We start from the raw sequence: 27,567 nt of genomic DNA, 5'->3' as shown, positions 1-27,567 counted from the left end.
GTAGCCCCCTGGGCAGGGTGCAGCATATATTAAAGGTGGGACATGTACTGATGTGACATGTACTGATGTGTTTTACATGTCCTAACAGTGAAATACTGCCAAATATGGTAGGGGGATTCTTTATCCCATCCTACATGATTTATATATAATGCAGGTGCTTGTGCCAAAGCCCATTCAATGGAATAGGATTCAGCGAGTTCCTCTGGAACAAGGGGCGAGAAGCAAGGCTTAATGACTTCTTCTCCATATGGGCAGGTACGGACAAAGTCAGGTGGCCAATCTTGTTCGGCCAACAAGACATCATATACTTTTACTACACGATCCCAAAAGATTGCGTCTATGTGCGTTCAATGTCTCCTTCTAACTGTAACATTACTTTGTACACCCTATCAGGCTTGGAGACACGCATGTCCACAGTCTCTACTTGTATAAAGTAATCAGTTGCTTTCCCCCAGATGCTCTAAAAGATTCTGGCGAACTATTGTGACCTCTGCCACGCTGTTTAGCAATGCTAGAGCCCAATTCTTGTTCTTCAAGAGGACCCTCTTCCTGTGTGGCATGTCGGACTGCAACCGCTGCAACTTTTTTCTTTTTATATTGTTGTTTTTGTTGGGTGGGTTTTTCTTCCTTTTTAACAGAAACTTCCGAAGAGCGTTGTGATTTCTGTCTTGGTTTCACGTACTCTGTTCTACGCTCTGATCGCCCACCTCTCTCATTTCTTTTTTTCCGATGAGTCCTGAAAGGAACGAGATTGGCGTGTGTCAGTATATTGATATCTATCAGGCGTTTTTATATTATTTCTGTTTCTGAGATTATGCCTATTCTGTGGGGTCTCCATACGCAGAGATTCTCCCCTTTCTTTCTTAGGAGTTTGTTGCTTTTTATCCCAGCGTTTCTTATTACCCTCAGGTGCTTGCATGGGGTATCTTTGTTTGATTTACCGTGAAATTGTGTTTTTTGTGGTCTGGCCCCTAAGCTATCTTGACCAATACTCGAATAGGTCTCAACTATTATTTTAGGCAGCTCTCGTTCCTGATCCTGTTGTGGAACGTCACAAAGCTGCATGCGCACTGCAGGTGCGACCACTTCCCCTTTAAGGCTACTTAAAATGATTGAGGATACCATGGCAAAATTGCCCATCAATTGCATTCCCAAATCTAGGGCCGGGGCAGCCCCGTATTCATCTTGAATTAGTTTCAACACTTCCGGTAAATTGGCAAGTGTTGGTGTACCATGTGCATTTGTATAGAGCATGGCAAATACCGGGCCCCAGGTATTACAGTTTTCTACTGTAGGGACCATCCAAAAAGGCAAGCACATTTTTAGTATTCTATGTTTATCCTGAGGTCCCATATGAGGAAATACTGCCTCCAGCGTATTAACTTTCTGTGCTAACCAAAACGGAGTCTCCTCTCGTTTGGCTGGTACTTTACCCATAATGGAATGTACTATCGCAGGATTTATACCTGGTGTAGCTGCATGTGGATGTGCTGGAACAGCACATGCTGGGTTTGTATTTAGTGTTTGCATCACAAATTGTATTAATCGTCTATATATCGCTATTAATTCAATGTATAAGTGACAAACCTCAGCTACGGCTAAATTTGCAACTGCAGGATGTGGTGTAGAGGTGGCCAATAAAGGCCAGGTAGGACTGTCATTACTTAGTGGACCTAACCTTGCTGGTAATATTGTGTGGGCTAGGGCGCCATCAAGCCAATTATTATGTTCTTGATAAGATAGAGGTATCTCTAAATATGCGTATGCTCTGTATTGTCCAGGTGCATTTGCAGGTGTAAATTGGTGAAATGTATTCGTGTTCCCATCAACTGCTGGAAATGTGACCCAAGAGTAAAAAAGTTCTGTTCTATAAACTGCATGGGCATCCACAACAAATGTGACTGGACCCGCATGGGCCGTTAGGCCATTCGCTAACAAATGTGCAGTTAGGGGTTGTCTCATGTTAACCGCTATTTGTACCTGTTGTGGATTCACCATGATAGTAACACTATGAGTTCAGAGAAGGCACACCAAAATAGGGTTTTTCCTTTTAAAGTTCAGGCTTGAACAACCTCCAGCTATAGTAGGATCACCTACACAGCTGTGGTGGAAATCCTCAGCACCACGGACGTCTCTGCATACGGCATTGAGGTGTCATTATATATAATGAGACAGAGATGTTCCGGACGACACGACAATTAGAGCCTGAACAAGCGTCGGCGCCATGTCACGTAGGCTCTCATTATTCTAATGAGACTACTGGAGCTTGAGCAGCAAAATCGTCCACGGTGTGGGAGACTGAGTCTGACCCACTGTGGGTGACACCTGTCGCTCCAAATCCGGGTTTCGCTCTGGCTAACTAGCAGTGCCTCATCTCTACCAACGGATAGTGATGATTGGGCAGCCGAGCGCATGACATATTAGGCTTCTCAGTGAAGTCTTGGTGACCCAGGTCGCCTCCGGTTCTCTCATTCACAATTCAGTCTCATAAATAAATGACAAACAGAAGCAGTATATGTTTCAATGATTGATTTAATAAAACGACTGCATCCTAGATAGCAAAGCGTGAGCTTCAATAACCAGGACGACAAAATGACAATATTAAAATGGTGACGAGAAGAGTGAAGCATAGGAATAACGCTATCATATTGTCACTATAATAGATGGATTATTTCCTAAATCATAATTTGAGCACGGCATGTTAAGCTCTAATTCTGCATTTCAGGTTCCCCCGGGGAGACATCAACCCTCATACCTGAGCAAAGGCCTGTAGTCTGCATTAGCATCTGTAATGAAGCATTCAGCGATCAGCATACAGTCGTGGTTCCCTGGCTGGAATCTGCCTCTTAACGTGTAATGGGACTAGGAAGTGTTTTTATAACAACACAGCTAATGTTCTGAGAAAATATCCCTACGTAAGGATGTGTATTTTCTACGAATGTTAGAGACTAAACTTCTACCACGTTCACAGGCAATGTACCAAACTGTAGCCTTGAATGAAGCACAAAGTGATCAAGAATATCTTATTAGAGAACACAGTGCTAGGCTAAGCAAAACAGTTAGCTAAATGAAAAATAAAACAAGACCGTAAACTGGTTATTGTAAAAATAACAATGCGAAGCTGAATAAAATATATCTAGGTTAAAGTGCACAGCGGCCTAGTGTGTTAAAATAACGAGCATGGAGCTATACCTAAAATGGCTACACAACAAGAGGTGCCTAGGGCCTGTAAATCAAATGCTACCAGTGGGCCTGCAGCACTGAGTGTGCCAGGCACATGGGTAGCCCTGTAAACATTGCTCTGAACTGCCACTGTAGTGTCTGTGTGTGCAGTTTTAAGCTGCCAGTTTGACTTGGCAAGTGTACGTACTTGCCAGGCCTAAACCTTCTCTATTTATACATGTAAGGCACCCCTAATATAGGCCCTAGGTAGCCCCCTGGGCAGGGTGCAGTATTTATTAAAGGTGGGACATGCACTGATTTGTTTTTCATGTCCTAACAGTTAAATACTGCAAAATATGGTTTTCACTGTTTCAAGGCCTATCTCTCTCATAGGTTAACGTGGGACTGCCCTTAAATATTCTTAAGGAGCAGTTTCCCTTTGGGAGCAGATAGAGAATTGGAGTTTGGGGTCTCAGAACTCACAAACTAAAAATACATCTTTTAGTGAAGTAGTTTTTAGATTGTTAGTTTGAAAGTGCCACTTTTAGGAAGTAGGCATTTACTTGCTTAAACCATTCTGTGAATCTGCCTGTTTGTGGATTCCCTGGGTGAGCCAGACTGACAGTTCGGCTGTTCTTGAATCTCCTCTAGACAGTGACACAAAGGGAGCTGGGGTATAGCCTGCATATCCTGATGAAACATCGGGGCTAGAGTAGAGGGAGGAGTGGTCACTTACACCTGAATGGGCTGTGCCTGCCCTCACACAATGCAATCTCCAACCCCCTGGTCAGTATCTGGGGCCTGGCCTGGGCAAGGCAGGATCCTGTAAACAACAGAGACTTTTCTTTGAAGTTGGGCAACTTCAAAGGCAGGGAGGGGTATAAGTAATGGGCCCAAAACCCCAGACTTTAGATTTCTTCAAGATTTGCTTCTGGAACCAAGAGGAACCTCTGACATGGAGAAGAGCTGAAGAGTGGATGAGAAGTGCTGCCCCTGCTTGTGATTGTGCTTTGTTAGGCTACTCTGCAGTTGCTGCTTCTGTCTGTGAAAGGGCACAAAGACTGGACTGTGTAGTATATTCCGGCTTCAGAAGAATCTCCAAGGGTTTGGACTGAGCTTGCCCCCGTTCTGAGGTCTAAGGGCTATCAAAGACTTTCTCTGCCAGCACCTGGACTCTCTGCTGAGACTCCTGCCCATGCAAGTGGTGCCTAATCCAGTCCCTGGCCGCTTGAAAGGAGAAGCTGGTGGAAAAAACAAGAAAAAACAGGTAAACTGACTTCAAACGACTCTGGACCGATGCCGCTGCTGAATCCCGTGACTCCACCTGGAGTGCGATGACCCCGCAGGCCTGATGCCGCTGCAGCCTTGCTGAAGTCCACGACTCCGTGGAAGTCGCTGCACCATGTCGTGACCGCCGGACATCGACTCTGCTGGAGGTGCGCAGATCTGTTTCGCACCAACGCTGCCTCACCTCCACCGCTCCACAGCAAGGACCCAACACCTCTTCATGACAGCTCCACTCCTTCGCTCTGCAGCACCGGAACCGACACTGCCTCGGATCCAGCGACGCCAACATCCTTGATTCCGTGCACCGGCTTGTTTCCTCATCATCACAAGGTACTGCATCTGTGTGACTCTGTGACTGGCGCCATTGGCGTCGTATTGTTGGGAACAACTCTGGTATGAAAATGTGATATCACCTCATCAAAGTATTTGTAATTCTAAGTGCTGAATTGAAGTTTAATCTTTAAAAATTCATAACTTTGCCTATGTATGTTAGATTTTTGTGGTTTTGGTTTTGCTTTTTTAGATAAATATTTGCTATTTTTCATGGTGTTGAGTCCTTTTGTAGTGTTTTCACTGTATTACTGTGTGTTGGTACAAACACTTTACACATTGTCTCTGGGTTAAGCCATTCTGCTCGTGCCAAGCTATCAAGGGGGTGAGCGGGTTTAACCCAGTGTGTTTCTTCTTTGCCCTGACTAGACAGAGGGTCCGTGCTTGGACAACGGGTAACCTGACTGCCAACCAAAGACCCCATTCCTAATATTGGTAATCAGCAGTGAGGATTGGAATTGTATTTGTACTTGACATACACTGATTAAACGTATACTACTATTTTCATTGCAGACCATTACGTGATCACATACCACTTGTTTTATGATTTTGATATTTTTCTCTTCTTGGACTTTATCTGCTTCCATTATTTTTGATTTTTGAACTTCTCTTTGGGAACTCTTTGTTCTGCCTTGGAACTTTGCACTTTTGACTTGCCATCATGTCTCAATCTGGAGATGCACCAGCTGGAGCTGTTTTTGAGTTGGAGAAGCTGGAGAGTTATACAGTTGCTCAACTGAAACAGTTCAGGAAGGATCTTGCCTGTCACATTAGGAGCTTCCAAAGGAAGGAGGAGCTGCAAAAGGCACTGTGGGCCTGAGTGACAGCCAAGGAGGTTGGGGGCACACAGAGGAGGAGAATGAGGGTGAGGAGGTGCAAGGCAGCCATGAGGGTGTAGTAGAGGCACCTGTACTGCCTGGGGGGAGGGTCCCCAGGGCAGATAGCAGTGTGTCCTCTAAGGATCTGACTCCTGAAGAATTACAGACAGACAGGCAGAGAGGGTGCACCTGTTTGAATTAGAGAAGCTTAAGATGGAGAGGGAGATGGAACAAAGGAGGATGGTCATTGAGGAGAAAAAGATGCTCTTGGCTCATGAGTTTAGTTTGAGGGGACTAGATCAGAGGAGCCAGTCTAGTAGAGATTGTGGCAGAGGTACCACACTGCAGCCTGAGAGGAGGGTGCGCATTCCCAAAGACCTAGTTAAGGATAACACGAGGAAGGGTGACATATACTTGTGGTTTAAGGGGTATTAGTCGGCTCTCCACATGAACATGGTCCCTGAAGCACATTGTGTGGGTGGGTCTTTGGAAGCACTACGAGGTAGAAGGGATGGACACCTTGACATCCTTTGGCGATCCTCAGGGACTCACCTACACTATCATGAAGGATGCCATACTCACAAGGTATGGTCTCACCCCTGGGCAGTATAAGGACAAGTTTCGGTCATACAAGAAGAAGGAATCCCATACTTGGCTAGAATGTGTTGACTCTTTCTGCAGGTCACTGAATGGTTGGGAGAAAGACAGTAGGGCAACAACTTATGAGGGGCTTTACAACTTGATTGCTTGGGATCACTTGTACAGTCTTTGTTTTGCAGTGCTGCAACAGCACCTGATTGATAGCAAGCTGACTGACCCCAAGAAGCTTGTGCAGGAAGCGGACCATTGGAAGAGCACTAGGGTCCAAAAGAGGTATGGGGGAGACCAAGCCAAGGGTGGGCAGGGTCCCTCTCAGAAGAAGTGGGGTGTAAGGATAAACTGGGGGAGTTCTCTAAAGGGCCCCAACCTAGTTTCCAAGGCAAGGATTCCATGCCCTAGTTGGGAATAAGCCATGGTTTTCTAAAGGGAAACCTGCAGATGTGACCATCAATGGACAGAGGGTGGAAGCTCTGAGAGACACAGTAGCCAATGTGACTACTGTGAGAAGAGCAAATAGATGCCCATGTACTTCACCAAGTAGTTGTGGTAGACAACTCAGAGCACCTGTGCAGAGTGGCACAGGTTCACTTTGAATGGGGTGCGTCTCAGGTGCCTTGAGAGTAGCTGTGAGTCCAACCATGCCTGTAGATTGTCTGCTTGACAATGACCTGGAGGATTACCCTTGGAAGGAGGTGGAACACAGGTCTCACTTGGAGATGTTGGGTGTGCCGGGGTGTGTGTGTGTCCACCCAGTCAATGGCAGCTGATCGGAGTGATCAGGAGACCCTGTGGCCTGAAAGAGTGGCCCAGGTATCTGCCAGAAGGAGGAAGGGCAAGGGGCACAGGAAGCCCACTCCAGAAGTTCCCACATCCTGGGAGGAAGCTGAACCTGAGGGGGTAGCCCCGAAGCCTACAGGGGAACAGGCGGCTGAGCTAGGGGAGGTCCCTGAGCTGACTCATTGGCCTCAGGAAGGGGGACCCACCAGGGAAGCATTCTGTGAGGCACAGAAAACATGCCCTACTCTTGAGGGTTTGTGGGAGCAGGCTGCACACCAGGCATCTGGCAAGGAGTCTGGTTCACATCTCCTCTACTGGGAGGACGACCTCCTATATAGTGAGCCTAAGGTTGCTGAGCCTGGGTCAGCCCTTGTGCTGGTGGTACCCCAGTGCTTCAGAGCCTCCCTACTGGGTTTGGCTCAAGACGTGCCTTTAGCTAGACATTTGAGGCAGGACAAGACCTTTAAACAGCTTGTCACCCACTTTTACTGGCCCCAAATGCGCAGACACTCAGATGCACACTGGAGGTCTTGCCAAACTTGTCAGGCAAGTGGCAAGAGTGGGGGGAAATGTAAGGCTCCCCTCCAACCTTTTCTTGTGGTCCGCACCCCTGTGAAAGGGTTAGTATTGACACTGTGGGGCCTCTGGATCCCAAGACAGTCACGGGCAATAGGTTTATCCTGGTCTTGGTGGACCATGCCATCAGGTACCCAGAAGCTATTCCTTTGAAGTCAATCACCTCCCCTGTTGTGGGACGTGCACTGATGGGGTTTTTTACCCGCATGTGGTTCCCCAAAGAAGTGGTCTCCAGTAGGGATATCAACTTCATATCTACATCTATGAAGTCTCCATGGAAGGAGTGTGGGGTAACCTACAAGTTTACCATTCCTTACGATCCCCAAGGAAATGGTCTGGTTAAGAGATTCAGAGCCCTTGAGCCATAAATGGGACGTCCTCTTGCCATGGCTTCTGTTCACCTACATGGAGGTGCCTCAAAAGGGTCTTGTATTTAGTCCTTTTGAGTTATTGTATGGCCAACCTGTCAGGGGACGTTTGAGTCTGGTTAGGGAAGGCTTGAAGTAAGCCTCCAGTAAGGCCCCCCAGGATGTATTCAGTTACATGCTGGCTTTTAGAAACCAGAGATCCTGCTTCAGGAAGGTCCCCCAAGAGAACATGGAAGCACGCCAGGATGATATGAAACTGTGGTATGACCAGAATGCCAATCTGGTTGAGTTTCATCATGGACAAAAAGTGTGGGTGATAGCCCCAGTAGAGCCTCGTGCTCTCCAAGATAAGTGGACTGGTCCATTTGAGGTGGTGGAACGCAAGAGTGATGCCACCTATCTGGTGAACGTGAGGACTCCTGGGTCCTGCATGTGAACCGTCTCTAGCCTCACTTTGAGATGACAGAAGTGATTATGCTCTTGGCAGCAGATGAGGTGGAGGAAGAGAGTGACCCTCTTCCTGACCTCCTGTCTGACAAAGAGAAAGATGGTTCAGTGGAGGGTGTGAACCTCCCCCCTTACTGACTCTAGAGCAACAGAGGGACTGTTGGCAGGTGTTGGGACAGTTTGCCTCATTATTTGCCTTGATCCCTGGGGATCACTCATTTGTGTACACATGATATGGACACTGGGGACAGTCCTCCTGTGAAACATAAAGTTTACAGAGTGACTGACAATGTTAGGGCCAATGTTTGAAATGCCCTTTCTACAGGATCACCCACAAACGTTTTGCCTACCTCCTTCTCTTTTTCTGACCTAATTTTTGTTGGCTTTAGGGCACTTTACCACTGCTAACCAGTGCATGTGTTCTCTCCCTAAAAACATGGTGACATTGGCTCATACCCAATTGGCATATTTCATTTACTTTAAAGTCCCTTGTAAAGTGCACTACAAGTGTCCAGGGTCTGTAAATTAAATGTTACTAGGGGGCCTGCAGCACTGGTTGTGCCACCCACATAAGTAGCTCCCTAACCATGTCCCAGGCCTGGCATTGCAAGGCCTGTGTGTGCAGTTTCACTGCCACTTCGACTTGGCATCTACAAGTACTTGCCAAGCCTTAAACTTCCCTTTTTCTACATATAGGTCACCCCTAAGGCAGGCCCTAGGTAACACATAGGGCAGGGTGCAATGTAAGGTAAAAGGCAGGGCATGTACTTGTGTGGTTTACATGTCCTGGTAGATGAAAACTCCTAAATTTGATTTCCACTACTGTGAGGCCTGCCCTTTTAAAGGCTAATATTAGGGCTACCCTCATATACTGTTTGAGAGGTAGATTCTGATCAGAAAGGGGTCAGGTCATATTTAGTATCACCAGAATGGTAATACCAAAATCCTGCTTATTGGTTTAGTTGGATTTTATATTACTATTTTAGAAATGCTACTTTTAGAAAGTGAGCATTTCTCTGCACTCAAATCCTCCTGTGCCTTACAGTCTGTCTCCAATCCACGTCTGGCTCGGCTGGTTGACACCTCCCTTGTGCATTTCACCCAGACAACCACAAACACAGGATGCTCAGTTACACCTGCACACATCTGCATACTGAATGGCTCTTCCTGGGGTGGAAGGGTGGAGGGCCTGATCCTTACATTTCAAAGGACAGTGGCCTGCCCTCATACAAAGGACGGCCAAACCCCCTACTGGGACCCTGGCAGACAGGGTTGTACTGAAAGGCGACTTCAAAGCAACTCTTTTTTTTTTATCCTCATTTACCTTCCAAATTTCCCTCACATGACCGGGGGGTGGGGGGTGCAGCGACCGTTCTCATACACCTGCTCACCACCCATCTCCGACCTCGTCGGCCCTGTCTGGGACAAGCTTTCCACCAAAGCTCCAGTGCGGAAAGCAGAGGGAAGAGTATAATCATAGGATCACATCCTACCTATTCATACCTCACCCCTACCCAACCATTGCTTCAGCGGATGCCAAAATCTGACCCTCTTACAAACCTTATGACAGTCTAACTTAAGATGGTAAATTAGAGAGTTTTTCTATTTGACAAAAGTAGGGAGAACAGGGCTGATCCATTTCCTACAGATCTCCCTTCTTGCCACAAGCATCATATAAAACAACAGTTTAGCTCCATCTCTACCCATCTTCTGCGCGTCAGATGAACAGCCAAACATCACTACCAGAGATCTTACCTTTGGGCTTGTGGGAAGAATCTCCTTAGTTGCATCACCCACCTCTTGCCAAAACTTATGTAGTAGAGGGCAATCAATAAACATATGTAGATCGTCAGCTGATGCAGAACCACACTTCTTACACCTCACCACGTCATCCTGTCTCAGTCTGAACAATTTTTGGGGAGTTCAAAAGGCTCTGTAAATAGAAAATAGATGATTTCTCTTTAACGCAGCAGGTTTAACAGTATTATACAGAAGTGTAGTGGATACTTGGCAAAGGTCTTTAAGCCGCGGCTCCGGCAAGCACTCCCTCCATATTTCTTCCAGGAGGTTGAATTCACCATCCACTATGTCCATCATCAGCCAATACCATCTAGCCACTTCTTTCTTCATTGGAGTATCCAGCTACATCTGGTCCACAAGTCTGTTAGTACTTCCCACTTCCTCTGTCACATTCCCAACCCAAGTCTTCATCTGGAGGTATTTAAACTTAGACAGCCTTCCTCCTACCTCCATATTAAGGTCATCAAACTCCCTAAGTTCCCCATTATAATGGAGATGTCTTCATTGCACAAAACCTGCCTCTTTCAGAGGAATAGCCAGGGCGTCTTTAGTCCACTCCGGGGAGCCAGGAGAATCCCAAATCGGCGCATACTCATTATAAAATAACAACCTTGTGATCTTCCTCACCTCATACCACAACACTGCCCAATCATGTAATATCTTAAATCGAATTTGTTTAAAAAACTTTGGATCCCCAAACTTATACAAAAAACTTCTCTGGACCTCCTGACCTTCTATCATAGCAATTAACACCTGCCCCAGCTCTGAATGGTCTAATGTATTAAAACTCTGTCTTACATTTTTTAACAAATAAGCCCATGAGTAGTACTGCATCTCAGGAGCCGCCAGACCACCTTTTTCTTTCTTCCTCTTGAGCTTTTTCCATGATATACGAACACCTTTAGATGCCCATATAAAACTACTAATTTTCCCCTGCAATTTCTTTAAAGCAGCCTTGTTAAACACTAATGGCAATGCATTGAAAATAAAAGTTAATTTGGGAACAATCACCATTTTTACAACATTAATCCGACCTATTATAGTTAGTGGAAGATTAAGCCATTTTCTCAGTAGAAGGTCCACCTCCCTCATAACCCGAGCAAGATTTGTTTCCGCCATTTTACATATATCATGTATTACAGTGATCCCCAAATATTTAACTTCTTTCTTTACATTCACTGCATCGTTTAATTCCATATTCCATACCATAATTTTGGTCTTTTAAGTATGAACAGCGTAACCAGAAAATCCCCCAAAATCCTCCATGAACTCTTGTAGAACTGGTTTGGCCTGACTTAAATTTGCTGTATAAATCATTAAATCATCTGCATTTAAAGAAACCTTCCTGATCGGATCTCCACACCTGAAAGGAAGAATTATCATATCTCTCCTAATTCTACAGGCTAATGGTTCAATATAAAAGTCAAATAATAGTGGGGATAATGGGCACCCCTGTCTCTTCCCTCTTTCTATTTTTACCGGAGGAGTGAACATATCATTAACCAAAATTCTTGCACTTGGGTCATGACAGATTTTTTTGCAATGTTCCTATAAATTGGCCTTCAATTTTATATGATTCACATACCGTAATCAAATAACTTCAATTAACCCTGTTGAATGCTTTTGTTGCATCCACCATTACCACCCCAAAGGCATATGCATCGAAGCGGCTAAATCAATCGACCCTACCAATCCCTGTGTCAATTCATGCATAGGCCTACCCTTCAAAAACCCTTTCTGGTCTGTGCGTATGAGTTTCCCCATAACCATCCCTAGTCTATCAACCAGGAGTTTAGCAAAGATTTTATAATCACAATTTAACAGCGATATTGGGCAGTATGAATCACACTTCCTGGGGTCTTTGCCGGGTTTTAAAATTAGCGTAATAATCGCCTCTTTCCAAGAAGGAGGAAGAATCTCATCCCCCCACATAATATTATCAGATAATTGCTTAAAAACTTTAGGAGTACTACTGCCCAAAATGTGATAAACCTCCATGGGTAACCCATCTGGTCCTGATGCCTTCCCCAATTTGCCAGCTAAAATGACCCGTTCTACCTCGCTCTGCTGAAACGGATCATTAACTGCACTTCTCTCCTCTTCATTCAGAGTAGGTAAATCTAATTCCCCAAGCCACCCCTTCAATACCTTCAAAGGCGACTTCAAATCTTCTGTATGTAAGTCCTTAAAGAAATTGAAAAAACCTTCTTCCACCTGCTCGCCACCTTTTCTAATCTCACCATAGTCTTCATCTCGAATTTCTGTCACCAGATTCCTAACCCTATCTGATTTTAACTTCCAAGCCAACAATTCACTGCTGTTATCACTGTGCTCAAAATGTATCACCCTATTAGCTACACATCTCAATCTAATCCTATGGTCCAAAAGAGCTGCCAACTCCAAACTAGCTGTCTGCTAATATAAATCACCAAGTTCTTCACCCTGCTCCTTACTTAACAGTCCCTGCTCAAATTATCGTATTTTCCTCTCCAACCTGCTTATTTCTTCATTATATAATTTCCTCCTGTGTACAGCTATCCTAATCAGACGTCCCCTCAAAAAAGCCTTAAATGTATCCCAAACTATCGCTAAGGGAGCTGAACTCAAATTTATCCTAAAAAATTCCTCTGAATCCGTCCACAATTCCATAACCACCTCATCTTCCAAAAGCAGAGTTCTGTCTAAAGTCCACAGTTTTTTCCCTCCTTTTCATTGGCAACCTAAGATCTAAACTGACCACCGAGTGATCTGATAAATGGCCCCCAATATGTGCTACTGACTCAACGAAGTCCCTCAAAACAGTATCCAAAAGGAAGTAATCAATTCTGGACTGATGCCGATACTTCTTATTATTATACAAATAACCTCTCTCTGACCCCCTCTTGTCCCTCCAAACCTCATGTAACCCCCTTTGGGACATCATTACCTGAATCTGACCCTGCATTTTCTCGTTTATTTTGGACCTACTACCCGCGGATCTATCTAATTTGGGGTAATGGCTAAAATGGAATCCCTAGAAAATAATCAGAGGAGGAATAGTCTGAGGTTTCTCAGGGTACCGGAAGGGTTGTAAGAAGGTGATTTAAAAGGCTTCATGGTCCTATTGATAAAGCAGGAGGTGGATGTGGAAGAATCAGATGAGGACATTTCTAAAGATATTCAGAGGGTGCACCGGGTCCTGGCAAAAATGCCTTCCAACAGGGATAGACCAAGGAAAATGTTAGTTTATTATCAAACATACTCACTGAAGGAACGTATTCTGGTTCTGGCATTAAAAAAGAAATCATTGTCAGTAAACGGATCCCCCTTTGAAATTAGGCCAGACCTAGAGTCTGTGACTTTAAATATACAGTGGGGGCTGGGTGAAAAAATAGACATGTTGAAAAAACTGGGAGCAACAGCTCAGGTAAAATTCCCTGCTTCATTAAGGGTTATGGTGGAAAATTGAGAAAGGGAGCGGGAATGAGAAAGGTCAGACCTAAGCTTCTATTGTTTTTCTCAGTAAGGAGATTATTATTATTATTATTATTTTTTTGTTTGCGATGTCCCAAGTTAGGTACGGTAACCCCCTCTGACTTTGGTCAGGTTAATGATTGGGTGGGTTCCCTGGGAAGAAGGGGGGAATGGGCGAGGGGATGGGGGATGGTGGTGGGGAGCACTGGGTGGGGAGCATAATAGGAAAAAAAAGATCCTCATTGTGGTAGGTAGACCTGGGGGGTGGGGGAGTGTTGGGTGGGGGGGTGAAAGAAGGTAGGTGGTTTTGATGTCAGCAAATGGCAGTAAAAAATTTGAGACTCCTGTCTTGGAATGTAAATGGTCTTAGGGTGAAGAGTAGGCAGAAAAGGTTGGTGCAATATTTGAAGGATGCCCCGTTTGATGTTTTAATCCTACAAGAGACCCATCTTTCTAGGGAGGAATGTTTTTAAGTTTTCAAGTCATGCAGGTGGGTTCAGCAGAGAGCTAGCTTAAATTGTTTGAGTGGTAGTAAAGGGGTGGCTGTTCTGATTAAGAATCATGCCAATATTACTTTTCTGGAAGGTCCCATAGATAACTCAGGGAGGTGGATGTTGGGGAAGCTCTCAGATTTTGAATATGTCTTTACCTTGGTAGGATACTATTGTCCTAATAGGGATGATGTAGGCCCATTAAGGGAACTTTCAGATCTTCTTTTGCGATATTTAGATCCAATAATATGGGCAGGTGATTTTAATGTTGTATTAAACTACGAATTAGATAGATCAAAGCAACTCTTTGAAGTCTCCCCACTTCAAATTCATTTTGGGGTATATAAACAGGATCCCTGACCATACCAACTCAGACACTTCTTGGGACAGACACTCTGCACCAGAATATTTAATCTGCTAAGAGAAGCTGCCTGGCTGCCCAAAGGACTCACCTGGAGTGCTTGCTGTAAAGGGCTGCTGCCTTGCTTTTGCCCTGCTGCCTTGCTGGCCTCTGGCTCTGCTGAGAAGTGCCCTCCAAGGGCTTGGATTGTGCTTGCCTCCTGTTTCTGAAGTCTCAGGGCCAAAAAGACTTTGGTGGTCATTACGACCCTGGCGGATTACGTTCGCCAGGGCCGCGGGACGCGGTGGCACCGCCGACAGGCCGGCGGTGCCCCGCGGGGCATTCTGACCGTGGCGGCTTAGCCGCGGTCAGAGAAGGGAAACCGGCGGTCTCCCGCCGGTTTCCCGCTGCCCCCAAGGAATCCTCCAAGCTTGGGGATTCCGACTCCCCCTCCCGCCATCCAGTTCCTGGCGGTTCTCCCGCCGGGAACCGGATGGCGGGAGGGGGAGTCGCGGGGCCCCCGTAAGAGGGCCCCAAAATGTATTTCACTGTCTGCCTTGCAGACAGTGAAATACGCGACGGGTGCAACAGCACCCGTCGCACCTTCCCACTCCGCCGGCTCTATTACGAGCCGGCATCCTCGTGGGAAGGGAGTTTTTCCCTGGGCTGGCGGGCGGTCTTTTGGAGACCGCCCGCCAGCCCAGGGAAAAACTCATAATACCCCCCGCGGTCTTCATTCGGTATTATGGAGGGCGGAATTCTGGCGGGCGGCCTCCGCCGCCCGCCGGAATCGTAATGAGGGCCTTTGTCTCTGCAAAAAAACTCCTTGTGCAGTGAAAATCGATGCACAGCCTGCCGGAATCGACGCACAGCCTGCCCAGCGGTGAGAAAATCACTGTATTGCGGAACCGGAACGACGCAGCCTGGCTCCCCAAGTGGAGATTGACGCAGCACCAACATTGAGACCGGAACTTCAACGCGCAGCCCACCGTATCAACCCATCACTTAGCCGGGACGATGCAGCCCGAGTTCCTGTGAGAGGAATTGACGCAGTGCCAACCATACACAGAAACTTAGCAGCATCACCCACCAGATTGACGCAGCACCTGTGACTTCATCCTGCACTCCAAGGATTTCCCCGCATCATGCCTGGGCGTCAAGAGACCCTGCATGCGAAGAGGATTCAAGCCTGCACACTAGAATTCAACGCATAGCCCTTACTGCATGGAAAAGAATTGATGCATTGTCTGCGTGTGCCCGGAGAACCGACGCACACCTACTTTTTTCCACACATCTCCTCTTCTGCGGTCTTCGTTCGTGTAATTTCGATGCAAACCAGGTACTTTTTTCTTGCAAGAGACAATTGTTGCTCTTAAAAACTTAAGACTCTTCTTATCATTACAAAAGTGATATTTTCAACCTGTGATTATCAAATCTTGATTGTTTTGACTGTAATTTAATCAGAGAAATATCATATATTTTTCTAAACCTGTGTGGTGTCTTTTTGTACTGTCCTCACTGTGTTATTGCATGATTTATTGCAAAAATACTTTACACATTGCCTTCTAAGTTAAGTCTGGCTACTCAGTGCCAAGCTATCAAAGGGTGGGCACAGGATAATTTGGATTGCTTGTGACCTACCATGACTAGGATTGTGGTCCCTACTTGGACAACAGTGTGTACCTCTGCCAACTAGAGACCCCATTTCTAACAACCAACATTAAGGATGAGGTATCCAAAATGTTAGTTCTTGGGGTTATAGAGTTCTCCAGTAGCTCTTGGACTAGCTCTTGGGCTAGTTCTGTGGTCTTGGTCCCCAAAGCTGCTGCTCCTGGTGCCACTCCATTACTCAGTTTCTGTGTGTATTACTGGGGACTCAATGCGGTCACTAAGACTGAGGCCCACCCCATCCCGAGCTGATGAACTCATTGATCGGTTAGGGGCTGACAAATATATAAGTACATTTGATCTAACCTCTGGATGCTGGCAGAGTGCTCTGACTGAGGGGGCTAAGGAGTGGTGGGCATTTTCTACCCAAGATGGGCACTACCAGTTTAGGGTAAAAATACCCCTGCTACCTTTCAGAGGCTGGGTAACCAGGTGTTGCCTGGATTGGATGATTTCAGTGCAGCCTAGTTGGTTGACGTTCCTCCACTTGGGAGGAACACTTGCAGCACCTCTGCAAAGTGCTAGAGGCCCTGCAATCTGCTTGCCTCACTATTAAGACTAGCAAGCATCAAATAGGGCAGAGATCTATAGAGGACGGGGGGCACCAGAGGGGACTGGCCAGGTGGCACCCCTACAACCCAAGATTGACACTATTCATTTTGTAGTGTTTTCACTGTATTACTGTGTATTTTGGTACAAATACTTTACACATTGTCTCTGGGTTAAGCCTTTCTGCTCGTGCTAAGCTACCAAGGGGGTGAGCGAGGGGGGTTAACCAGGTGTGTTTCTCCTTTGCCCTAACTAGACTGCTTGGACAGGGGGTAACCTGACTTCCAAACAAAGATCACATTTCTAACAGGATTGATATAGTGCTAACTTGGATACAAAGAAAGGGAGCATTTTCAAGATATGTCAGGGGATATGGAGGAACAATGAACGCAAAAAATAAAAAAAATACTGAAATATTTATAATAGGTGAGATCTGACCAGCTATACGTTAGACCAATGTGGTCTGGGTCTCTCTTGGGCCCATGGCGCCTACTCAGGAGGTCCACAATTGCCTAGGAAGGTGTATATAAAAAAAAGGAAAACATAAAACTTTACATTTTACAACATTCTGTAAATGTGAAGAAATTAAAAACTGGAGGCTAACAAAGAAGATGGTATTCTTATATTGATTTGTGGGTACAGTGCAAGTGCATTAAGCAGAATATGATATGGGCTATGGATGGCCTCAAATTAATTTCGAAAAGCTCCATTCTTTCCATTAACATTAAACTACCATTTTGTTATATTCATTTATGAATGAAATAAAACATTTCATCTTTTGTGTGTTTATTTGAGAAATGCTTGTTTCCGTAATTTTGTGTTTCATTTTGCAGTTCAAATCATCGAAATTGCTTAGGCTAGGGTCCCTCGGTTCCAATAATGACTTACTGGGGTCTCCTGATTCCAATAATGATTCAGTTGGAGCCACTGGATTCCATTAATGATTAAGTGGGGGTCCACAGCAGTCAAAAGGTTAAGCACCACTGCATTTGACAAACACATGAATGTGATCTAGTGCATAGGCTTTCTCCTTGCATATCTATTAAAAAATAGTGTGCTGACACACATTCTCCATTTAATTTATTAACAAATCTCTGCTTCACAATAGTTTCTACCTTAGATGTCTCAGCTTTACTATTTAAATGTACACAGCAGAATATTCTAAACTTAAAATCACATATTAACGCTCTCTCACACACATGATGGCTAACACAAACATTGGCATATTTAAATAGCCAAAGTAGATGCTAGCAACACACAAGCTATTTCATACAGCCTCAAGTTATAGGTCTCGTATGTGTAAAATGAGACTTTATTGAAATTACTGTTTTTTTAGATCTGGCTTGGGTATAGTAAGATTGTGTTCTCTATATTCACTTCTGTATCACAGGGCCAAATCCGTCAGAAGCAACTGGGACCAAGCTTACCATCCCCTTGACCAATTCAGCAGCCAGCGGCACCTGGAGTGCTGTGCGTGGACCTGTTTCTGCCAACCCACTCAAGGTCACCATCACTTCCTCAGCCGAGGCCATTGTTGGGCGCTACAAGATGGCCGTGATTATCTCCTCTCTGGGCACTGTCACGTCCAGCAAGCTCTTGGACTGTATTGTCCTTTTCAATCCTTGGGTTCAAGGTAAAGCCTGACAAGATGGTATTCATTATTTCATCTGCATGTCTACAGCAGTGCTCAATGCTTACATTTAAAATGTAGAAATATTTTGGGGGCGCCACAGAAAGACAGGGATGCCACATTCCAAGGCTGTCCAGTCTTGATTCCTCCTCATGCCTCTTACTTCTACTACTAGACACTTTCTGTCGCTCATCTCATGAAAACCAAGGCTACCGAGTATTGTTTCAGCCTCTTGCCTCTTTCATCCACCACCCTCCCATTCCTGTTAATCTAGCTCTTGCAGGATCTCTTGCATCCATGCTTTCTCTTTCTGTTTTCTTTATTTCTACCATGCTTTCTGTTGGTCCGAGCCAAAGTCTGATGATAAGAAATAAGTCCTGGTACCCCAAAATTAGTGTCTGCGCCACCTACCTGCCACCAGCTGGACAAATTAAACGCTCTTCCCAATTGGTTATCTGCCTCCAAAGCCTGCCTTCTTTAGATCGCTTATTGAAAGAGTTATCGATGAGAAGTATTGAAAAGTGATCAATACATCCGCACACAGTCCAAGATGCAGTAAAATATAGCTCTTTTAAATTGGAACCGGAATTAGCAGCCACTTAAATTAAACCGACATTTCAGGATAGTACCTACCAGGGAGAGAAACCAGTTCACAGCAAATCCGTTCTGAATTTCTTATAGCAAATGGATTGACACGCCCTCTTATTCCTTATGCAATATATGGACTCCCTGTCTCTGACCTCAGAAACTACTTCGTCTGCTTTAGTCATCTGCAAATCATTCTTTAGCTGCCCAGTTCACGTACTTGAGTAAACCTTTGCTGAGAACTGCAACGACACTAACATTTTCAGCTCTCGAAGCACAATGACATGTTGCCCCTGGTCCAATCCCTGCCTACTACGAAAAGGTAATTGTTGCTCTTTTACTGTAATTTGGCATTGCTACTAGGTGACACTGCATTGCCTTACTTTGCTTTAAGAAACAAGCGCCCTGAAAGGTAGCACCCCGACAAACTTCACTCACCATGTTACAGTATCTTAACAATTTAACACATGATGTACTCGTATGGGAAGTCAAGCGAATTTGAGACTCTTTCATAAAGATCTACTCTCTGAATATTCATTTAGTCCACAGAAAGATCAGTTAGTTAGACACAATAGGTAGGTGGGGAGTGAAGCTTTATGAATTAGAGATCGGGCACAAACTGCGTTCACTATTATGGTTCGACCGTCTAAATTTTGCCAGGTGAATACTGGCACAAAGCGGAGGTCATAAAGCAAGGACATATGGGGTATATTTAGGGGAGCCGTGTTTCACGTTTGCACCATGCAAAGTGGTACATGCCTGACGCAAGGCTCGAAGTCAGATTTGAGTAGATTCAAAAATCTGGAGTAGACCAAGTCACTGTGTTGCACCATTCTAACAGGGTAGATGTTCCATGACCATTGCGGTAGGTGTTCTCACGCAACTCCTGTAGATTTTGACACATCCCCAGATTTACAAGACTTTGTAAACCTGAGGATGCACCAAAGCTTTACGCCTCCTCTCGGGAGATGCAGCGAGGATACATTTCTCTATTTCTCCTTATTTTTTCCTCTTTCTATGTGCAGCACACATAGAAAGAGTAATATGCCTGCCGGGACGGTTTATGTGAGTAAAGGTGCTCCTTCCTGCACAAAAACAATCCTGCCAGAAACAGTGCTGTAGTTGGAATCAGGACAAAACTCCAGTGTGTGCCTGCCTCAGTATTCGAATCCAGGTACTGTGCACAGCCATGATTTTTGTCCATCTAATGTTCTCTAGGTAAAACCTGGTTCAAATTAGCAAAGAAATTAGCACACAGCCACAGCTTACCCAACTAAGAAGTGGGGTTAACATGCAATATTAGCATGTTTTGACTCATTCCAAGCATGCAAACTGAAATGGGGCGCAAATTGTGGACCTGGTAAATACCAAACTATGCACAAATGGGAATAATTTGCTAAAGTGTGATACACCCTATCACATCAACCAAAGTATGTCAAGGGGAGAGAAAGGAATAGAGCCAAATCTACTACGATATGGCACAGTTTCTCTCTCCCTGTGGTCCACTTTATGTGGCCTTGCTCCACGCACTTACTGTATAGTGCAAAGCTGTATGTTTGATGTTTAATATTTTTTTTTCCCAAGGAAGGGTATCCTTCTAGTACAAAATCTTTGACCCTTTCGATTCAAAATACTTAGGGCCTCATTTACACAGAAGTGGTGCAGCACGGCGCTGAGGCAGTGTCACTCTGCGTCATTTCAGGAATGCAGGGATGCACCATATTTACTACATACGGCACACTCCTGTGTATTCCCTAGCGCTGGAACTAAATTTAGCTGCCTAGCGCCAACGCAGGCACCCTTGCATTGTAGTGCAAAGGTGTCTGCGTTGCAGGGAATGATTGTCTATGTACAGGAAGGTGTCCCTTCTTGCACATAAACAATCAATAATGGTGATGTGTTACTTCTATGTGTGCTGCAGAATGCAAATTATCATTACTTAATGATTGTTTATGCGCATGAAGGAACACCTTCCTGCACATAAACAATCATTATTGAAGTTTTGCTCATTCTATGTGTGCTGCAGAATGCAGACCACATAAAAAAAGCAAAAACGAGGAGAAATAAAAGTATTTATCCTTGTTGCACCACTCTAACTCCACCCCTGGGGTGGCGTTAGTTTTTGGTGCTTCCTCAGATTTACGATTTCTCGTAAATCTGAGGCAGTGTCAAAAGCAATGGGTGTTGCGTGGAAACTCCCAGAGCAACACTCATTACACACCCCTCTGCCGCAGAAAACTGCGTTGGGGAGCCCATATTTACAAGGCAGGGTTAAGCCATGTAAAGTGGCTTAGAGCTGCATTGTAAATATGGAAAAGGGTACAGTGCCACCAGACTGTCACTGAAAGTGATGATCCGTTGGCGCTAGGGGCTTGTAAATGAACCCCCATAGTTTAATACTTTTCCAACTTTGTATGTTTGCTGTACAGTACAGCACTCATGCAAAGTTGGAAAACTCTGGAGCAAAGAAAACCTTTCTCCAACAATATGCCTGCCTTGACGAGGTGCAATTTTTTTATGCAAATCCATGTCGACCAATGTAAGTAGATAAGGATTTAAACTAAAGTTAATATGTGATTCAAGGGAATGCCCATGTTACACATATTTGACGCGCAGTAGCGCAAACTAGTGCACAATGCTACTTTGCACTACTTTAAGGCTAACATTCTAGCACAAAACAAGTTTTGCGCTGGTAAGTAAATCCTAATATAACTCTGTACACCGAATTTACATACAATTTGTCATGCAGTCCTGGTGAAAAGTTTTAGTAAATCTGAGCCTCAGTATTTATCGTATGTGCAATTTCCTTCTGGTACCCACCAGTACTTGCAAGTTTGTCATGTTAGTGAACTAAATGTGCACAATTCTGCATTTATTGTAGTGCTCTGCAGCTGCACGACTTGTGGCATCAAAAATAGCATGGAAGGCACGTAATGATGACCTTGCATATTAAGGAGGCAAGAGTTCTTTACTGTGTGAGAAGGATGTTTTATGTTGGCTTTTGGCTAGAATTCCTGTGTATGATTATAGAGATATGAATGGCTTGCACTTTCCATGTGTCCATAAAGTCTTTTAGAATGTTGAGAGCTCCCAAAGCATAAGGATCATCAGACAGCTACGTTGTTATTCCATCACACACAATGGGAAAACCTCACTATAACGCTTTTGTTATCTTGCATGACAATAATATCACATCCACCATATCAAACTAACCACTAGTTTATGGTAAGTATATCTAAGTAGACGTTGAGGTAAGAATAGTGATTATATACTTCCCATATGACGTAGTAGTAGGTCGATATTATTGACAACAATGTATCCTCATACAAAAAGAACAACTGATTTCTTCTGTGGGAACTTGGGAACTTGGCAAAGAGGCACTAATAAATCCTGCCTTTGTCGTTTCTAGCTGACACTGTGTACCTCCCTGATGAAGATGAGCGGCAGGAGTATGTTCTGAGTGAGCATGGAATCATCTACCAAGGCAACGTGGACCATATGGCTGCCCGTGGTTGGAACTATGGTCAGGTAAAGAGATCTGTGGAAGACCATCCTAGGCTGAGAAGGGATACATATGGATATATCAATATATTGATGTATGATTCACATGCAAATGTTTTGGCAGCAATGGGAACTCGATCACAATGAGGTGAAGGAATTTGCACATAATTACATAATGTAAATATCGGGAGCAACAGGTATTAGTGTCTGACACAGAGTTCAGTGGGATTAGAAAATCTTTCAATTTCAGTTGGAAAATGCTAAATCTGGAGGAGGATACACCAACTGTGTTTTATCCAAATTACGACTTTTATGGTGGAGGAAACTAATCCGACAGATTCTCATAAGAATTTATCATACCACAAAAAATTATGATGTTTTATTACCACCAAGCTCCAAACCAGGCTCTTGTATCCAATGCATGGAACACTGCCAACGAACCACATTTGCTCACAGTAGTTAAAGTACTATGGGTCTGAGTCTTCACTGCTTTTGTGTACCTACATTCAACATAAGTGACCAAAATCATAAGGTAAATCCCACTACTGATTCACAGAATTAGTCATTGTGTGGTAGTTCACTCATGAGCAGGTTTCATAAAATGCTTCCAGGATGGTGTTAATTCTGTTTAAGCAAATCTGTTATGAAGGGCATGTTTGTGTCATGGTCAGTCCTTAATTCCAGCCTGATGTTGCAGGTGAGCCCCACCAGCACTCACCGTTGGGGACTGACAATTATTTTTCCTTATCAGACTTTGACCCAGATTAAGCTAGAAGAATAAACATACAGAAGGGGGAACAAATGAGGAAGAGAAAGGCAGAATAAATCTGACAAAAGTAGAAAGCAGGTATGAAAAAGAACCCTCAGGAGGAAGAAATATAGGCAGCGAGGGCCGTGGTGGTGGATTAATGAGACATGAGGGAAAATTAAGACTAAGCAGCATTGGTATTTGGCATGCTGACATTCAGTGGTGCCAGATGCAAACTTTTAAGCAACACTTTGGGGCCTGGTACTTATTCTTTCACTAATGAAGCTCTAGTTTGTATGTGTGTGCAGAGCCATCAACAACTTGCACGTAGATGGCCACCCAGGAAATGTTTGCAAACTTACTCCTGTCAGAGACAAGAGTAAAGATGTTTTCTTGCTGAAGTGGCATGGTGGGCAAATGAGCAATGGCTTAGAATGCTACCCGAGCAATTGCAAGTGGCGAGACTTACTGCAAGCATTCCTCCCATCACCTTTTTTGTGTGGGAATGGGTAGGAGCCACATCAAAGTGATGGAGCAATGGGGTTGTATGAGACAGTGTTTCCCCATAGATTAAAAAATGTTCAGTGTAGGCAAATAACATATAGTTTTACGCGCAACTGTACCTTATTTTATCATTCTATTGTACCTTTGTTATATTCTGTATCTGGAAATACACCTTTTAGATGCATTTATCCAAGGTTACCAGTGTAAATCTATGACTGTCCCGGTGTAAGTTACATATGAGTGACTCCTATATGCAAGTAGAATCCTACCATTTCCATTCTGTGAAGACAGAATGGATTTGTTTCTTGCTTTATTCCCGCCTACGTGACCAACAAAGTTTAAGAACTGATATGGAGTACCTCTTTGAAAAGAGCACACTATGAAGCATTGTTGAGCTGTGACTTGATGTCAAGAGTACCGCCGACCACGTTCTCGTGACCAAAGACGTTTTTAAGGCATGGGCAAAGTTGGCAATTACCCAGGGCCCCCACCTTCCAAAGGGCCCCTGTGCAAAGTGAACTTTTTCTCTTTGACCTCTGTGTATTCTATTTCTCAATCTAAAACTCTCTCCCTTTCTGCCTATTTGTACGTATGTCACTCTACCCCTTGTGATTTTAGGATTTTTAGGGTTTTTAGGCATTTTCAACTGTTTGTGTGACCATGATAACGTTTAACATATAATTTAGTACTGTTTGGCATCATGCAGGCTTGAGGCAGCAGTAAAATTCAATATATATTAAAAAAGGGCCCATAAAATACATCTTGCCTGGGGTCCCCCATGTCCTTAAGCTGATACTGTTTTTTTAGATTTGTTGGAGACTGTGTTGCTTTCTTTCATTCCCCGTTTTAAATTCCTGTCCTATAAGTTTTGTTAAAATACAGTAAGGCTTGCAATTTCGTCTCCACACCTTGCAAATTTCAGTCTTCTCTCAATGCCTTTTTAATCACAGGGTGTTGTCCTTTTCTCACTCTGTTTAGCGTCTGTCAATTAACTGTTTATCGCAACTCTTTGGCTCTTGGTAGACAACGCTGTCTTGAAACGGGGCCGCCTGCATGCACATGGCATGGATTGACGACGTACCTAACGATTTAATTACTTTTAACTCTCTTCTGCAGTCACTCCTTTATGTGTTTATCAACATTTTGCTGCACAGGAGGCTTGGTTGTTTTTCCAGTTCCTGACCTCAGTAAAAGGCATGAGACACGACATCAAGACGTTGTTAGAAAATTTACAACAGAGCAGCAAATAGTTATAATAGATGGATATTAATGCAGTGCTTTATGGCACCATTAGGATGCTTAACTGCGCTCAGGGCGAAAAGGATAGACAGAAAAGAGGGCTCAGGAAAAGAGACAAGAGGGCACAAATTGGTGGTTACAGCAGTCTTTCTTAAAACTCTATTATTATTCACCGAATGGAACAGTAGTGTGTGGGAGTATCCAGCCTTATTAATCTTAGTGAGATAGAAAAGGAGTGTTATTGGGGAGGGAACGCAGGAGCCAGAAGTGAACAGAAGGAAAGAGGCAGAGCTGATGGGGAATGGTAAGGATGACAGCGAGGACAAGGTGCTGGATATGTATCCACATTATTGAAGAAACAGAAACCATGCTGCATGACTCTATAAGATTGATCCTTCTGTGAAATGTGGTATACAATAATTCAGCCACCCCTGGGGATGTCTATAGTGGTTTGAGGTTACAAGGAACATTTTGTGCATGGATCTTTATTCTGGGTTTGTCTCCAATGATAAATGCTTTGTAGCAGCATCTCCTTAAGTGCGCTCAGTCTATGTATTTGACCATTCAAAGAGGTACCGCCTGGTTCTTTTGGGCTAAGGGAGTCATAGGTGTATTTACGTTTAGGCATGGGTTTTGATAATTTCCTGTTGTTGACGTCCATCACATCCAGCACGTCCAGCATGTTTCTGCTACATGGCTTCTCTGGACAAGGAACTTGGACGTGGAGGCTGTACAGAAGAATCTTCTTCCTAAGCACAGTAATTAAAAAGATCACAAATTCCAACAACTATGTATCTACTGTTGGAAGTGGCCTCTGTAAAGGGTCACCCCAAAACGTTTTGCCTTCCTCCTCTTCTTTTTCTGACCTCATTTTTGTTGGCTTTAGGACTCTGGACACTTTACCATTGCTAACCAGTGCTAAAGTGCATGTGCTCTCTCCCTAAAAACATGGTAACATTGGCTCATACCCAATTGCCGTATTTAATTTACTTGTGAGTCCCCAGTAAAGCCCACTACATGTGCCCAGGGCCTGGAAATTAAATGCTACTAGTGGGCCTGCGGCACTGATTTTGCCACTCACATAAGTTGCCCCTTAACTATGTCTCACGCCTGCCATTGCAAGGCCTGTGTGTGCAGTTTCACTGCCACTCCAACTTGGCATTTAGTAGTACTTGCCAAGCCTTAAACTCCCCATTTTCTACATATAAATCACCCCTAAGGTAGGCCTTAGGTAACCCATAGGGCAGGGTGCTATGTAGGTAAGGGGCAGGACATGTACAGATGTTTTTTATATGTCCTGGTAGTAGGTCTGCTCCTTTCATAGACTAGCATTAGGACTATCCTCATATACGTTTTGATTGGTAGATTCTGATCTGAAAGGGATAACCAGGTCATATTTAGTATGACCAGAATGGTAATAGAAAATCTTGCTTATTGGTGATGGTGGATTTTATATTACTACTTTAGAAATGCAATTTTTAGAAAGTGTGCATTTCTCTGCACTTAAAATCCACCTGTGCATTAGAGCCTGTCTCCAATCCACATCTGGGCTGGGCTGGGCTGGTTGACAGCTCCCTTGCGCATTTCACCCAGACAACCACAAACAGAATATACTAATTCTCACCTGCACTCATCTGCATACCGAATGGGTTTTTCCGGGCTGGAAGGGTGGAAGGGCCTGACACTTAATTTTAAAGGCTAGTGGCCTGCCCTCACACAATGGACTGCCAAACCCCCTACTGGGACCCTGGCAGACAGACCTGTAGTAAAAGGGGAACTTATGCACTTCAAAACCACTCTTTGAAGTCTCCCCCACTTCAATGGCATCTTTGGGTATTTAAACTGGGTCTCTGACCCCAGCAACTCAGACACTTTCGATCTGAACCTGCAACCTTTCAAGAAGAACTGCCTGGCTGCCCAAAGGACTCATCTGGACTGCTTTGCTGAGAAGGACTGCTGCTCTGCTGTTGCTCTGCTGCCCTGCTGTCCTCTGACTTTGCTGAGAAGTGCTCTCCAAGGGCTTGGATTGAGCTTGCCTCCTGTTTTCTGAAGTCTCAGGGCCAAAAAGACTTAATTTCTTCAGAAAACTCCTTGTTCCCCGAAAATCAACGCACAGCCTGCCGGAAAGCACCCACAGCTGTTTTTTACGACCAAGAAATCACCACACAGCCGAGGCGAAACATTGCAGCCTGACTTACAGGGTGAAGAATTGATGCAGCACCTGCCTTGCGGCTGGAAATGACACACAGCCTACTGGATCGAAGCACAGCCAAACTGGAACAATGAAGCCCGACTTCCCATATGAAGAATTGACGCAGCGCCTGCAGTGCATCAGAACATTCAACGCATCACCTACTGGATCCACGCAATGCCTGTGACTTCTTCACACTTGCCCAGGATTTCCCCGCATCGTTCCTGGGGTCAAATGGATCCCTGCATTGCAGTGAGGAACCAAGACTGCGTGCCGGAAATCGACGCAAAGCCCCTTGCAGCGTAGGAAGAAACAACACATCGTCTGTGCTGCAGCAGAAAATCTGACTCACACCCTATTTTTCATGCATCTCTTCCTCTGCGATCTCTGTGCGCATTATGTTTTATGCAAATCAGGTACTTTGTGTAAAAAAGAGACAACGGTTGATTTCTGAGATTTAAGACTCTTTTTAATCCTGCAAAAGTGATATCTCAACTTGTGCT

General features: G+C 44.5%; 1 protein-coding gene across 1 annotated transcript in view; it reads left to right on the top strand.

The window, feature by feature from the left end:
- Positions 1-27,567, top strand: part of LOC138304021 (protein-glutamine gamma-glutamyltransferase 6-like) — a 174,709-nt gene that overhangs the window by 48,026 nt on the left and 99,116 nt on the right. Inside the window, exons 3-4 of the mRNA XM_069243671.1 lie at positions 18,057-18,299; positions 22,291-22,409. Of these exons, the coding sequence (XP_069099772.1) occupies positions 18,057-18,299; positions 22,291-22,409 (362 nt within the window). The remainder of the gene's footprint in view (positions 1-18,056; positions 18,300-22,290; positions 22,410-27,567) is intronic.

The sequence above is a fragment of the Pleurodeles waltl genome, chromosome 7, assembly GCF_031143425.1.
Source record: "Pleurodeles waltl isolate 20211129_DDA chromosome 7, aPleWal1.hap1.20221129, whole genome shotgun sequence".
Classification (NCBI taxonomy): Eukaryota; Metazoa; Chordata; class Amphibia; order Caudata; family Salamandridae; genus Pleurodeles; species Pleurodeles waltl.
The sequence above is the reverse complement of the archived record's forward strand: the minus strand, read 5'-3'. Positions and strand labels throughout refer to the sequence as shown.